This window comes from Ziziphus jujuba, chromosome 1, assembly GCF_031755915.1.
Source record: "Ziziphus jujuba cultivar Dongzao chromosome 1, ASM3175591v1".
NCBI classification, from domain to species: domain Eukaryota; kingdom Viridiplantae; phylum Streptophyta; class Magnoliopsida; order Rosales; family Rhamnaceae; genus Ziziphus; species Ziziphus jujuba.
This window is the reverse complement of record NC_083379.1, coordinates 8,614,310-8,629,217: the sequence shown is the minus strand read 5'-3', so window position 1 is coordinate 8,629,217 and position 14,908 is coordinate 8,614,310. Positions and strand designations below refer to the sequence as shown.

The 14,908-nt window shown below is 32.4% G+C and overlaps 3 protein-coding genes across 5 annotated transcripts; all 3 read left to right on the top strand.

Annotated features, from left to right (window-relative positions):
• The first annotated feature begins 56 nt into the window (after nt 1–56).
• Nucleotides 57–4,254, top strand: LOC107414903 (uncharacterized). Of its 3 annotated transcripts, XR_007238024.2 has the most exons (11): nt 57–306; nt 529–959; nt 1,075–1,319; nt 1,462–1,546; nt 1,658–1,843; nt 1,941–2,108; nt 2,182–2,400; nt 3,000–3,171; nt 3,293–3,464; nt 3,553–3,700; nt 4,057–4,254. XR_007238024.2 is itself a non-coding variant. In XM_048464050.2 (10 exons), the coding sequence occupies exons 2-10, from the start codon at nt 570–572 to the stop codon at nt 3,644–3,646; spliced, it is 1,731 nt and encodes a 576-aa protein (XP_048320007.1). In that variant the 5' UTR covers nt 57–306; nt 529–569; the 3' UTR covers nt 3,647–4,012. The 3 variants fall into 3 exon arrangements, 2 of the variants coding, with proteins under 2 accessions (XP_048320007.1, XP_048320009.1); XM_048464050.2 differs by lacking the exon at nt 4,057–4,254 and having other exon boundaries at nt 3,553–4,012; XM_048464052.2 differs by lacking the exon at nt 4,057–4,254 and having other exon boundaries at nt 520–959; nt 3,553–4,012.
• Nucleotides 4,255–6,362: 2,108 nt separating this feature from the next.
• Nucleotides 6,363–7,732, top strand: LOC107409872 (acyl-CoA--sterol O-acyltransferase 1). The gene has a single exon (XM_016017295.4). The coding sequence runs from the start codon at nt 6,431–6,433 to the stop codon at nt 7,520–7,522; it is 1,092 nt and encodes a 363-aa protein (XP_015872781.2). The 5' UTR covers nt 6,363–6,430; the 3' UTR covers nt 7,523–7,732.
• Nucleotides 7,733–12,316: 4,584 nt separating this feature from the next.
• Nucleotides 12,317–13,855, top strand: LOC107414886 (acyl-CoA--sterol O-acyltransferase 1). The gene has a single exon (XM_048464622.2). The coding sequence runs from the start codon at nt 12,630–12,632 to the stop codon at nt 13,701–13,703; it is 1,074 nt and encodes a 357-aa protein (XP_048320579.1). The 5' UTR covers nt 12,317–12,629; the 3' UTR covers nt 13,704–13,855.
• Nucleotides 13,856–14,908: the final 1,053 nt, after the last annotated feature.

Below are 14,908 nucleotides of genomic sequence, written 5' to 3'. Positions count from 1 at the left end.
CTTGGATGAAAATTATTGTTATTATTATTATTATTATTATTATTATTTTTTCAAATCTACGGTGAAGATGATTCTAGAAAATCCGCTATTCCTTCTTTGCCTTCACCTCCAGAATTTCCGATCCGGAGCTGCCTGAACAATTTTTTATGCTATTGCTTCTCTTTCTTTGTCTATCTTTCATTTCAAATACTACGTCTTCGTAATAGATTTTTAATCGAAGCGATAAGAGTAGGCTTACGTTTTCTTGCATTTTCACAGCTACCAAACGCAGCCTCAATCTGATTTTCTCACTTTATACCAATATAAGTAAGTATTTGTTAGTTGTTCAATCACTTTTTGTTCTGCTTTTTATCTTCCCTACCATCAATTCATTTGGATTGATTTTAGGGTTTTCTTCTATTAGTCGTTGATTTTTAACTATCTAATTTCTTTTTAGGGTTTTAGGGTTTTATGAAGTTAAATTTTCATTGCTTTCCCTGAATTTGTTGAAATTACAACTGAGTAATTGACTAAACCCAGTTGGTGCAGCTTCATGAACTAGTTGTATAGCTTGGATTACAGTCAAGAACATGAAATCTAAGAGGGAACGCGATGTCGACGATGATGTTATGGGTGGGGATGGTGGTCTTGATTCTGATTCGAAGCGCCAGAGAGTAGCTTCCCAGTCATCCCTTTCCCATTCTGCTTCACCTTCTCCACCTGCCTCAGAAAGCACTCTTCTTCCTGGTTTTAATTATGGGGATGAGGATGAAGAGGAAGACAACAAGAGATTGCCACCTGCCAATGGAACCAGAGAGGATGGTAGTGATAAGCCAAGGACCGGACAAAATGGGGTTCAAGAAGAAGAGGATGAGGATGATGATGATTTTCTAAGAGAACAAGGACTTGGCCAGGGAGGTCGAAGGCGTGAGATTGAGATTCGGAGGGATTGCCCGTATCTTGATACTGTTAATCGCCAGGTAAATTATTAGTCTAAGCAATTACTTTTGTGCCAGCATGTTCTGATGTTCTTACAGGTAAAATGAACTGTGACATTCATGTTTGATTGTTCGAAATTTTATTTGTTTTTGGCAGGTTTTGGATTTTGATTTTGAAAAGTTTTGCTCTGTGTCACTTTCGAATTTGAATGTCTATGCATGTTTAGTTTGTGGGAAATATTACCAAGGAAGAGGGAAAAAGTCTCATGCATATACTCATAGCCTTGAAGCCGGACACCATGTCTACATAAATCTCCGAACCGAGAAAGTTTATTGCCTTCCTGATGGATATGAAATTAGTGATCCATCATTAGATGACATTCGACATGTCTTGAATCCAAGGTTTGTCTATATTCGTTACTTGTATCTTCTAAGTTTCTAATACTATCTTGCAAGCTTGTAGATATTATTGCATGCATGTTCTTGTTTGCTTTTACTTGTTGATTTTAGTATGGACTTCTAACACTTCTTCTTGATAATGCAGGTTTACTGAGGAACAAGTTGAGCAGCTTGACAAAAATAAACAATGGTCTAGGGCACTTGATGGTTCTGATTACCTTCCAGGAATGGTATGTTATTGCTTAAAATTCTTTTGTGTCTGTTAATGCTGTTATTATGTGTAAAGAATAGTTTTGATCTCTTGAGTGTTTCTTCTGTTTATTTGATTTTGAAAATCATAGGTGGGGCTCAACAACATCAAGGAAACTGATTTTGTGAATGTCACAATTCAATCGCTAATGAGAGTTACTCCCCTAAGAAACTTTTTCCTCATTCCTAAGAACTATCAACACTGCAAATCTCCCCTTGTTCATCGATTTGGGGAGCTCACACGAAAGATATGGCATGCACGGAACTTTAAAGGACAGGTTTGACCCAGGAAATTCCTACATATATGATCTGTTCTTGAATTTGAAATGTTATTCAGTGTGGTATTCTTATTTTTCAACTTTTTTATGTCTACAGGTGAGCCCTCATGAGTTTCTTCAGGCAGTTATGAAAGCCAGTAAGAAGCGGTTCAGAATTGGTGCACAGTCTGATCCAGTTGAATTTATGTCATGGCTTCTTAATACGCTGCATGCTGATCTTAGAACTTCAAAGAAAAGTAGCAGCATAATCCATGATTGCTTTCAGGTTTGCTCTCATATCCTGCTTTTGCTTTGCTGCAATCCGTTTATACCATATCTAAAATTTTCTATGCTAAAAGGGAGAACTGGAGGTTGTGAAAGAGACTCATAACAAAACTATTGCCGAAAAGAAAGAAAATGATGATGACCCAAATGCTTCTCTAAAACTTACTGACGGAGTAGCTGAAAAAAATGGCATTGTAACTGAAAGTTACAGAATGCCCTTCTTAATGCTTGGACTGGATTTGCCACCGCCACCTCTTTTCAAGGATGTGATGGAGAAAAATATAATACCACAGGTATTTGGTGCTATTTTTTCGTTGTTTAGTGGTCATATGTAGAATGTAATGCATGTCATTCTAGATCTTTGGATTTTAGTGCTTTGAACATTAGTATTGTTTTTCTCCGGTGAGAGTGCTTTGAATTATTGTTAATGAATGTTATAAAGTTAATTTATATGATTGACTATATTAGAACAAAAAAACGTAAATGATAAAATGAGAGCTATCACAACTGTAAAAGTTCTAAACTCAGAACTCAATCCAACTAATATGTTTCTTCATTTTCGGCTTTCTGATGTCTATCTTTATAAAATTTGCTTGAACATATAGGTTGAGTTTTAGTTGTGGGAGTCAAATATGTTCTGTGACACAGCTATTATGAATTGTTTAGGCTATGCCATTAAGTTGGTGGTCTAATATTCCACTTGTTAGTATATTTGTGTGTGTGCTCGTGTGAGAAAGCGGTGGTGACAGGCTAGCTATATAAGTTGTTGGTTCTTGGAATATAATGGAAAATAAACGATTGTACAATACATTTGGTAATTTAATGGAAATTAATGGATTCACTACACAGAAAAGGATAATATTGAAAACTGAGTTTAGATTTCATTTTTCAGGTTCCCCTGTTCAATATTTTGAAGAAATTTGATGGTGAGATGGTTACTGAAGTAGTCCGTCCTCGTTTAGCAAGGATGAGATATAGAGTCACCAGATTACCACGGTATCTAATTCTCCACATGAGAAGATTTACAAAAAACAACTTTTTTGTGGAGAAGAATCCCACTTTAGGTGAGGCAAAATGATTCCAAAACAACTTTTTTTTTTTTTTTTTTTTGGGAGAAGAATCCCACTCAGGTTGCTTTCATGTCACATTGTGCTAAATTTTTTCTATTTTTTTTTTTTTTTGCAGTCAACTTTCCTGTGAAAAACCTTGAATTAAAAGACTACATTCCCTTGCCAACACCAAAGGAGAATGAGAGATTGCGTTCAAAGTATGATTTGATCGCGAATGTTGTCCATGATGGTAAACCTGGTGAAGGTTCCTATAGGGTATTTGTGCAGAGAAAGTCAGAAGAATTATGGTAATTACACATTCTCATTGAAATGTACAATGTTAATAATAATGTAATGCAACTATATTGGACTAAGACATGGCATTCAATGTTGTAGGTATGAAATGCAGGATTTGCATGTTTCAGAAACCCTTCCTCAAATGGTTGCTCTGTCTGAGGCATATATGCAGATATATGAGCAGCATCAGTAAAAGTGAAGAGTTTTGATTCTCAGCGTGGACTGTTAGGTGGTTTTTGAATCCTAGGTAACCACAGTTTTATGCTTGCAAAAAGGAGAATTTAAGCTGTGCCCGACTCTGTTGAGGTTGAGTTTGTAGGGAAACTAATGGCAATTGTTCGGCTCTGGAAACATGAAATGCAACAGTTTCTTCCGTTAGCTTGACTTACAATACATCAATCTTTTAGAACAGAAATTTTCCCTTGAAATTATAGAAATGCCTATTGTAATCTTGAAAGGATTTTGTCTAATTCATATTCAGTATAGGAAATTTTGACTTTGTCTCTGTTGTATTGCAAGCAATTTGTTGATGATTAGATATAACTGCTCGTTTTACTTTCCTGCTGCATATTTTATTTTATTTTATTTTTCCTTTTTTTGCAGCAACTGGTGATGCTTATATGCTATGCTTTTGGGTATAACATTAGGCAGGCATGAAATTGATTCCGCCCATCCTTGCTAGAAACATCTACCGGTATGCGATGGATATTGATAATGTTCTAGGTATATAAAAGCATGGCCGAAATTATTGGTAATGATTTTCATGTGGAAGTGCATGTTAGATGGATAGGATTATTATTATTGTTGTTGTTGTTGTTGTTGTTGTTTTTTATAAATTTTGACAACAAAATATGATGTGATAAATGATAGAAGTTGTTTTGAAAAATAAATAATACTCATATTTTTACAATCGAAAGTTAATTAGACAAACTAATAAAAAATTAAATCGTGCAAATAATTGGCTTTGATAAAATTTATTTCATATATGGAGAAAAGCTATCATAACCGTTCGTGCCCTAGGTTTGGGCATGCGTGTGGTCTGTTTTTAACTGATGGTTCTTACCATAAACTAGAGATTTATAACTAGTTAAACTGTGAGTATTGGGTCTATCCTAAGGCTTCATCTAAACATTTTCATGTTGGTGGGATTGCTTAAATTATGATAATAGAGAAAATTCCAAATCTACAAGGTCCAACAATCAAAAGGAAAAATAAGGCAATTTTCCCCTTTCGTTAATTTTAAGATGAACACAAAATTGAAAAACATCCATATCAAAGTATTACTCAATAAGGAATTGAATGACCTTCTGCACTGAAAAATGGCTCTCTGTGTATCATCAAGCGGCTGCTTATGGATCACGTAGTTCGTGAAGGAGCTGCCATAACCGCCATCAAAAGCTTGCACACCGGTCTAAGCCTGGAATGGTAGTTTTTCTGTATTAGAAAACTTCTAGCTACTGCTGGCTCCTATCCTCCGATGACTTCGCCGGAAATCGACTTATGGGTCACTTCTCCGGTGGTGGTTGAATTTTTCACGGTTCAAAACCCTCTAGACTAACTAATTGGGTTAACAACTATCCGTTAGAAAGCACCCCACACGGGTCCTATTACCTAGGCGTGAACGCTTAAGATAGCATTTGTCTTTATATATGTTTCCCGGTACTATTAAAATGGTGTTTTTTCCACTATTCATTTTCTATTGTGGGTCACGCAAAGGTGGAAAGTGAAAGCCTTATTTCAGGTGTTCAAATTTGGCATACACTAGTTGAAAAGTCCGATTCCATCAACTACCGCTCAGATTAGACTGGTACCAGTCCACTTTCTTCCATTGATTCAAAGTAGGGAGGATTGTTTCTTCGAAAAATTAATTAATTAAAAAATGGTCAGGCAAGTAGCTAAGTAAGAACGATGGAGCTTCTGTTTTTCTCAGTAATAATATATGGTAAAAATTATAAACAACCACTTTGTTACTATATAATATATCAAATTGTTTTTTTTTTTTTTTAAATAGAGTTTAATAAAATTGATCAATTCGAGCATTTTAAATAACTCTATCTATTGTTAATTTTTTTCATTATATCAAAAAAATAAATAATCACTTAAAAAATATTTTTAAAATATCTGTTTAAATACATTGTCAAATTGATATGGTAAAAAAAAAAAATAATAAATAATCATTTACTTTTTATAAGTTCTGCTAAAAATTATTAAAGTTTATGTAATTTTAAAAAAATTATTTTTTTAAAAAAATACTTAATAAAATATATAATTAATTAATAATTATATACTTTATTATTAAAAAATAATTTTAAAATAAACAATATTCCACATTAAGTGCTAGAAATGGATCTAATATTTGAATTATTGTTTTTTTTTCTTTGGATAATATATTGGAATTGGTTATTTACATATTTATTTGCAGTGATCAATGTGCTCTTTTTAGGTCACTAACATGCGTCACACAGGGTGTTCAAGCTGTTAAAGTTTCTATGTTACATTAGAATATTCGGACTTACTGACTAAAATTCCACATCGTTGTTAAAAAAGCATCGACCCCACTTCTCCACTCTCAAAAATCCCCACTCATCATTCCCATCTGCAAAAGGCCGAACACAAAGAATTCACTGAACATTTTCGTTCACAGTGACCATGTGGCATCCACCCATTTGTTATCACGAAATTATTATTATTATTATTATTATTATTATTATTATTATATGTCAACAGACACCAATTTAGATCACTTATACGAACGCATATTTGGAAATTTCCTTCTAACCACTGCTTCATCACCTAGGTTAATTAATATATTAGGTTAATTAATATATATTAAGTACCATATATACACATGCCTCAGCGCGCGCACGCGCACACACACACACACACACACACACACACATATATATATATATATATCAGAACCAGAAGAAAAGTTTCACCCGGAAAAAAAATTAAAAGAAGAGAACAAAAGGCCAAGATGGAGAGCTTGGAGGGTGAGATGGTTAACTTCTGTAAGGTATGGCTCTCAGTTTTCATATCTCTATGCTACTGCTACGTCATGGCTAAGTTTGTACCAAAAGGTATTCCAAGGCTCTTTTGCTTAATACCAATTATATCCCTCTTCCTTTTTCTTCCTCTCAAACTCTTCTCCGTCCATCTCGGAGGCATAACCGCTTTCTTTGTAGCTTGGCTTGCCAACTTCAAGCTCTTGCTCTTCGCTTTCGACAAGGGCCCTCTGTCTTCCAACCATTCAATCTCTCTCGGCAGTTTCATTGCCATTGCTTGTTTACCCATCAAGATCCAACAAAATCCAAATCCAAATAATCCATCCAAAAAGCCCAAAAATAAAGGTCAGAAATCCGTTTTAAACTACGCAATAAAAGGTCTTATTCTGGGTTTTCTAATGCGTGCGCACGACTACACGGAATACATGCACCCGAAGTTGATAATGGTTATGTATTCCTTCCACATATATTTGTGTTTGGAAATCATTTTGGCCATGGTTGCTTCCCTGTCTCGAGCCCTACTGGGTCTTGAGCTGGAGCCTCAGTTCAACGAACCATATCTCTCCACGTCGATGCAGGACTTCTGGGGAAGGAGATGGAACATGATGGTCTCGAGTATTCTGAGGCCCACCGTTTACGAACCCTCGCTGAAACTCTACGCCCGTTTCACGGGCCGAAAGTGGGCTCCACTCCCAGCAACCATGACGACTTTTGTGGTGTCTGCTATTATGCACGAGCTCATGTTTTACTATTTGGGCCGTGTGAAGCCCACGTGGGAGATCACGTGGTTTTTTCTGCTCCATGGCTTTTGGTTAACGGTCGAGATTTTACTGAAAAAGGCTTTGACCGGGAAATTCCGGTTACCGAGAATTGTATCTGGGCCATTGACCGTTGGATTCGTGATGGTTACTGCCTTTTGGCTTTTCTTTCCTCAGCTTCTCCGGTGTAACGGTGATGTGAGAGCGTTTAATGAGTACGCGGCGGTTGGCGCGTTCGTGAAGAATGTTGGTAGTGTTCTCTCTTTGAAAACGACGAACGCTTCGATGGACTTGTCCGCTTTCTGATTTTGACTACAGATAGGGTAGAGGTGAGACCAATCCAACGGCTCAAATTTATTGCGTAATTTGAAAGTCATTGGTTATCATCATTCATCACACTTTTTCGGTGAATTTAGTGGTTAGCAAATATCAGCGACTTGTTGTAAACACACAAAACCGTTATACTTTTTTTATATGTTATTATATAATATTTTTGTGCCAAATTTGTATGTGTCATATCTTGATTCTGGTGAGGAAAAATAGTTGATGTGATTATTAAAAAAAAAAAAAAAAGTCAAAATAGTTGATAACATGAAACTAAATATGCTTTTTTTAAAGAAAAAAATAAATAAATATTGAATATGAAGTAAGTTTTACCATCCTATATGGATTTCGGCAATTGCAAAACTAGGACTCTCATTTTTTTTAATTTGGTTTGGCCAAGGTAAAAAAAAAAGTTGGACATGATATTTTGAGAATGTTTAACAATTTTCATTATAGTATCAAAAAAAGAATATATATATATATATATATATATATATATATATATATATATATTTATATATCACTATGTTTTGCATAATTAATAAAGTTTTAATTTCATGATAGGATTGTCTTTTAGCTTTAACAAAAAATTCATCCTTGTTTGATTGATAAGTAATTGAATTAATTAACTATTTATAGTGTCAATTGAGATTGATTTAATTGGTAAATTATTTATATTTATATCTACAAAAATATGAATTTAAAAAACATAAATTAGGAAAAAAATTTGTAAATGAAAAAAAAAAAAGGCGGGGGAAGGGTTTAACCCAAAAAAAAAAAAAAAAATGACAAGTATCATTTTCACATTCCTATTGGATGGCTAAAATTTCAAAGTTTTATTGTTTAATACTTCTAAGTTTTCAAAACTAATCTTTGAATGGCTAAAATAGTCTGTTAAAATCTTTTTATACTATAAAAAAATGTCATTTCTCATAAATGCTGAACGATCATTGATCAACATAGGAATAAAAATTATTGATAGATATTACCAATTAAAGATAGTAAGGGGTTTAGCGATTCCATCAATGTATTAGAAATTGGAGTTGGTATTTCGCGGGTACTATAGTTTTTTATTTGAACTATTACCGGTTGTAAGACAAAAAAGCCACGATACAAGTCTTCACCCAAAAAAACAAAAAAATATATATATATATATATATAATATTACATGCCTTTTTCTTGTTATTTCACGGGAAAAATAATAATAATAATAATAATACTGCCTAACAACCACAGCAAACAAATAAATATCCTACGTAATTCGATTTTTTGGTGGAATCCTCCAGAATTCGAATGTGAGACTAATATAAAATCAAATTAATATATCTGTACGTTATATTATAAATCATATAAAAATAGTTAATCCACAACAAAGTCCACGCTTAAAAGTTTCCATAGGTCATTAAAAGGTTCATTTCACATAATCTCAACCAAAGTTAATGCCGTGCAACATCCTCCATATTATAATAGCAAGGACAACGACTACATGTTCTATACAAAAAAGATAAAAGGACAACTACCACATGTATTGGTGATCAGTACAATATAAGTATCCTAAATTGATTTAATTCCATTAAAAATATGGAATAATTAAGTATTATTATTTCCAGTACAGAGATATCTAATCCCCTTCCTTTTTTTTTTTTTTTTCCCCCCAATAATACTAATACATATCTAAGTGTCACCTTAATTATTGTCCTACTACATTGGTAAAGTTGGAAAATTAACATTTTCAGTCTCTCTAGGGGCCGTATATGGTTGAATGAATATGATATAAAAAGAAAACTATTTTTATTTTTTCAAGAAAGAAAGTTTGTAATAAATCAGGACCAAAATTTTATTTTATTTTGCTACAACTAAATGGATTACAGCATGATGAAGCCGGAATCGATAAAAGGACATGCTACTTTTCTCCCTCTCTACGAGTGATCAGAAAAAGAGAGAAACGTTATTATGTTACCCGTATGATTAAATACTAAATGGAAAAGAATCTTATTGTTATTTGTTATCTGACTCGCTACCACATGCCACATGCAAGTGGCATAATTTTCCTACCCATTTCCATTTATAAATAATAAAAGAAAAAAAAAAAAAACTGTTACTACTAAAGCGAGCATCTTCTATGTACTTTTTTCATTGGGCACTTTCTCTCTAAAATAGAAAACCCAACTTCCACCAAAAAGATATTCCTTTTTTCTTTATTTGCATATATAAAAGTTTATTTTACCATTCTATATCATAATAAATATTAAATTATATTTTTCTTATATAAATAATATATATTAGAAAAATCACATTTGTGTACACAGAAAAAACCTAAATAATAATTCTATAACATAAGTTATTATATACCAACAATAAAAATAAAATAATAATTTAGTTTTTATTTTGATATAAAACGGTAAAATCGAATTTTTAATAAGTCAACTTGGTTAAAAAAGTAATAATGTTTAACCATGGTTACCTTATTAGAGGACTTAAAGTGATGGTGAGTTTCTAGACCTCCGGTTCTTAATGTTTTAAAAAATTGCAAGAAGTTTATCTGTTTATTTTTAGTAAAACATATTATGTGGTTTTATTTTTAGGTTAATTGAGGTTTTAAATTATATATAAATAAGAAAATCAAACCGTGTACATATTTTTACACACAAATGAGAAAATACTCTTTACAAAATAAAAATAAAAAAGGAGCTAGGTTATTAATTGCGTTGGTATGGTTAACAAAAATTGATTTGGTTGATAAACTATTGATACATATAATTAAACTTTATAAGTTTGAAACCTCAAAATGAGGAAAAAAATTATTACAATTCTTCTTTATTTATAAATTCACATTATCCCAAAACACAATTTATTTTTGGACCAGAATCCTCTTCTTGCTTTTTTGTATGCTTATTTTTTTAATTTGAGCCCTTTCAGTTGACATTAATTTTTTAATCTAAATAAATGCCACATCATCAATATCATCCCATTGTTTTTTTTTTTCCTTTCATTTTTTTAAAATTAAAAATATTCTCTCTTCCATTTCTCTCTTTGTGCTTTTCCTCTCTCTCTCATCAATATTGAAATTAAGATTAGATTTTCAAAAATCCATTACACTTTATCTGCAACTATATGTTTTTATTTTTATTTTTTTTATTCAATCCTTTTTTGAATGTATGTGGATTGGATTTTTAGGGTTTTTCTAGTTTTTTCCCTTTGTTTTAAAGCCCAGAACCAAAAAAAGGTTATGAATCTACTTTGCCTAAGTCCGAACTCAGTTTTCCCTCTTTGTAGTACTTCTTTACTTTATAGAAGCACATAAAAAGAAAGAAAATATGAAAAAAAAAGAAAAGAAAAGAAAAGAAAAGGCAAAACCCAAAGCATTATTTATTTATATACATATATATTGCTTAAAAAATATTTAATTTTATATATATATTTTTACCATTTTCTTATACAGATTAGACTTTCTGTTATTGACGAGGAAAAAGGGTAATAAAGGAAAATTTTTTGTAGGCACATCTAAAGGTTGGAGGACACAAAATTTTGAGAATGGGTAACAGCTAAAGAGCAAGAATGATTGAGCATGGTGTAGTTGGATGAAGTTTGCAATCTTCCACGAGATTGAAGGGTCTACACCAACCAAGCACTTGGTAAGGAATAAAAATATGAATAGCTGAAGTGAGATTGGAGCTGAAGTGAGATTGGGGTTATAGTCTACTTGGATTTTAATAGATTTTTGTAAATTTTTTAAATGAATGACTTTTGTCAAGTTTTACAACTTTTTAAAGACTTTATAAATTTACATGTTTATGAAAAACTTTTAAAGATTTTATATTCATAGACTTTACTGAATTTTTATAGAGTTTATAAAATTATGAAAGATTTTTACAGATTTTTATGAACTTTTTTGATAGATTTTTTTTTCCATATCAATAAATATTTTCTTATAAACAAAATACAAATAAATCACATTAAAAAGGAAATTTATTTACAAAAACTAGCAGTACTAGAAATTCATAATGATTTTGTAAAATTTTTATAATATATTTGAATTCATTTATTTCAATATATATATTTTTATAACTAGTTTATTAAAATTTAATAGGTACTGTGAATGAACTCATGCCATAACAATAGCAGACCAAGACCAAGAAAAGAAGTATAAGAAAAATATTCCACTTTATGTAATTATTGTTCACGTGTGATAACGAAGACGCAAGAAGAAAAGAAAAAAATTAAGTTGAGTATAATCATCAAAGCCTTATACGATACTTAAAGGATAATAGGGAGAGAGAGGGTTTGAAAAATAATTTGTAATTAATTTTAATTAGAGTTATTTTAAAAAATCTTCTAAAGTTTACAAAAGTTATGGCGGTTGAAAGGGTGGAAAAATTTTAAAGCAACTATTTACTTTTTTAACTTAAAAGTTTATAAAAATTTATGATTTAAAAAAGTCCATAAAAATCATTGTTATTTTAAATAAATCTTATTTTTATAAACTTTTAAAATATCATAAATAAATACCTAATAATTCTTATAGACATTTTAAAAGTTTTTAAAATGAAGAAGGGGAAGCCATGCCCATAGACGAATTCCTTGGGGATGATGTGGCATAAAACAATTTAATTAGATTAAAAAAATTAAATGAATTAGTCGAATGAGGTGGCGTATTAAGATTAAGCCAGTATGAAAATGGTTGGCGGCCCAACATACTTTAAATGGTCCAATAAGTAGGTGAACAGAGATCAGTTCTCCAGCCCAACTCAAAGCCCATAATAACTGGCTATGTATTTATTAATTGTTTTTATTTTATTTTTGTCGCAACAACGCACCTGTTGAATTGTTACTTGCTGTAAAAGGCTGTAACTTGTAACCAAAAGCAACAAGCATATGAAAAAGATAAGCAAAGGATTTTGGTCCTTTCCTCTGATAGCTAAGGCTCCGTAGATCCAAAATTTTGGTCCTGTTCTATATGCCCAAAAATAAAAATTTAAAAAATTTAAAAAAAAAGGGAAAAAAGAAAAAAGAAAAAACTATTTTGTATCCCATATAAGTGAAAACAGTAGCAAATCAGGTCCTCCAATCCATCTCCAAAATCACCAGCATGGAAGGAGAACTAAGCAACTTCTTCATGGTCTGGATGTCGGTTGTCGCATCACTCTGTTACTGTCGCACCATCGGTAATATCACCAAACAAGGAACAATCACCAGGTTCCTTCTTCTCCTCCCTGTAATATCTCTATTCCTATTCCTTCCTCTCAATCTCACCACCGTTTATCTCGGCGGAGCTACGTCCTTCTTCGTCGCTTGGCTAGCGGTTTTCAAGCTCCTCCTCTTCGCCTTCGGTCGAGGTCCTTTATCTTCCAACCTTTCTTTAACGAGTTTCATCCTCTTAGCTTGCTTCCCAATAAAGATTCAAAATCAATCATCGTCGACCAAGAAAGACAGCAACAAATCATGTCTAAATTTTGCTATGAAGTCTATCATATTCGCTACCCATATGCCGGTTTTCAAGAGAAAACCGTATATGCATCCGAAGCTGTTTCTGGTTATATATTCTGTTTATCTCTATCTTGGGTTGGAAATAATTTTGGCAGCCATGGCAGCCTTGGCTCGAGCTTTTCTTGGAGTTGATTTGGAGCCTCAGTTCAATGAGCCTTACCTATCTACCTCTTTGCAGGATTTTTGGGGGAGAAGATGGAATCTAATGGTTAGTAGTATCCTGCGCCCTACCGTATACGATCCTGTCCGGTTGATTTGTAGCCGTTTGATTGGGAAGGAACGAGCTCCTTTGCTTGCAGTTATTGCAACATTTATTGTGTCAGGTTTGATGCATGAGTTGATATTTTATTACATTGGTCGAATCAAGCCCACGTGGGAGCTCACGTGCTTCTTTTTACTGCATGGGGCTGGTGTGGCCATTGAAACTGTGATTAAGAAAGAATTAAAGGGGAAATGGAGATTACCGCCCGCGGTGTCGGTGGTATTGACGGTGTCGTTTGTAATGGTGACCGGATTGTGGTTGTTCTTGCCGTCTTTGATGAAGTGTGAAGCGGATATCAGGGCTCGGAGAGAGACTTTGGCTTTGTTCGAGTTTTTGAAGAGCCTGAGTGGTATGATTTTGGGGTTTAGAAAGGAGGAAATTATTGCACTTCTCTCATCGTCTTCCCGTTCTTAAAATACGATTTTGTATCTCTATTTATTTTAATCGTACTTCGAATAATGGTTTGTTTATTATTTTCATTGAATTTTTTAGACGTTCTTGCTTAAGAAAAAAAATGGTTGTAATTACACTATCATAATGGTTGTAATTACACTATCTTTTTAGTACCCATATTACATTTTTATTATTTTTCTCATGTTAATTACTAAACCTATCTATGAGTAAAAGATTAATAATATAATCAGGAAGAAGACTACTACAATATATATATATATATATATATATAGTTAAGAACCTGGAAAACATACTATTGCTATATCCAACAATATGGAATACCTATCACAAGCCAAATAGCCAAATATTCAATATTAGGAAAACATATCAAGAAACAGTACATATTCAAAAAATTAAACAGTGTTTAACATTGCAGAAATTCCGGCAACATATCAAAGTTCAAGTAATTTACTGTTGCTGAACAAACTAAATAGTGTTAAATTAACGAAATGCAATGACAACTCGTATGCTCTATAAAAGAATCAACCATAAAACGGGAGATTAAAAATAAATTTAATTGAAATTTTTATAAACCCATTAACCTCTATCCTCCTAGCTAAAGTTTTAGTTCCTTGCCAACCTATTCATTCACCTAAATTTTGTATCAATAGCTAATAGGATTACTCGATCCAGGACCTCACATGTTGAGCAGTATAGAAATTGCCACTAAACTATTCCTTACGAGAACTGTTTTTGAAAAAGAGATGGGAGACTTGAGAGTAGTTCCTTTGGTGACAAGGACCCAAAGTTTGCAAATTAGAGTCTAGTTTGATTTTATGGTTTCTATTTCCATGTTAAGGTTTAGTTTTTAAAAGGGATATTATTACCAATAGTTCTTAAACTATATAATCAGTATCATTTTATTTTCTAAACTTATTTTTTTAAAAATTTTATCCCAAAATAATTTTAACAATTCACTTTAGTTCCTAAATTATATAATTAGTATCATTTCGGTTCTTAAACTTACTTGTTTGATAATTTTATCCTCAAACTAACTTCAATAATTCCCCTAAGTCCGTAGGCCCTTTTCCATCTATTTGGAACTGTGAAACTCATATGCTTTAAACGTGAGTCAATTATGAAGGATATTTAAAGTTTTTTCTGTTATCCCTTTCCCCTTCTTTTTTCTCTGCAAATTTAAAAAATGAATTGAAAATAATTATAAT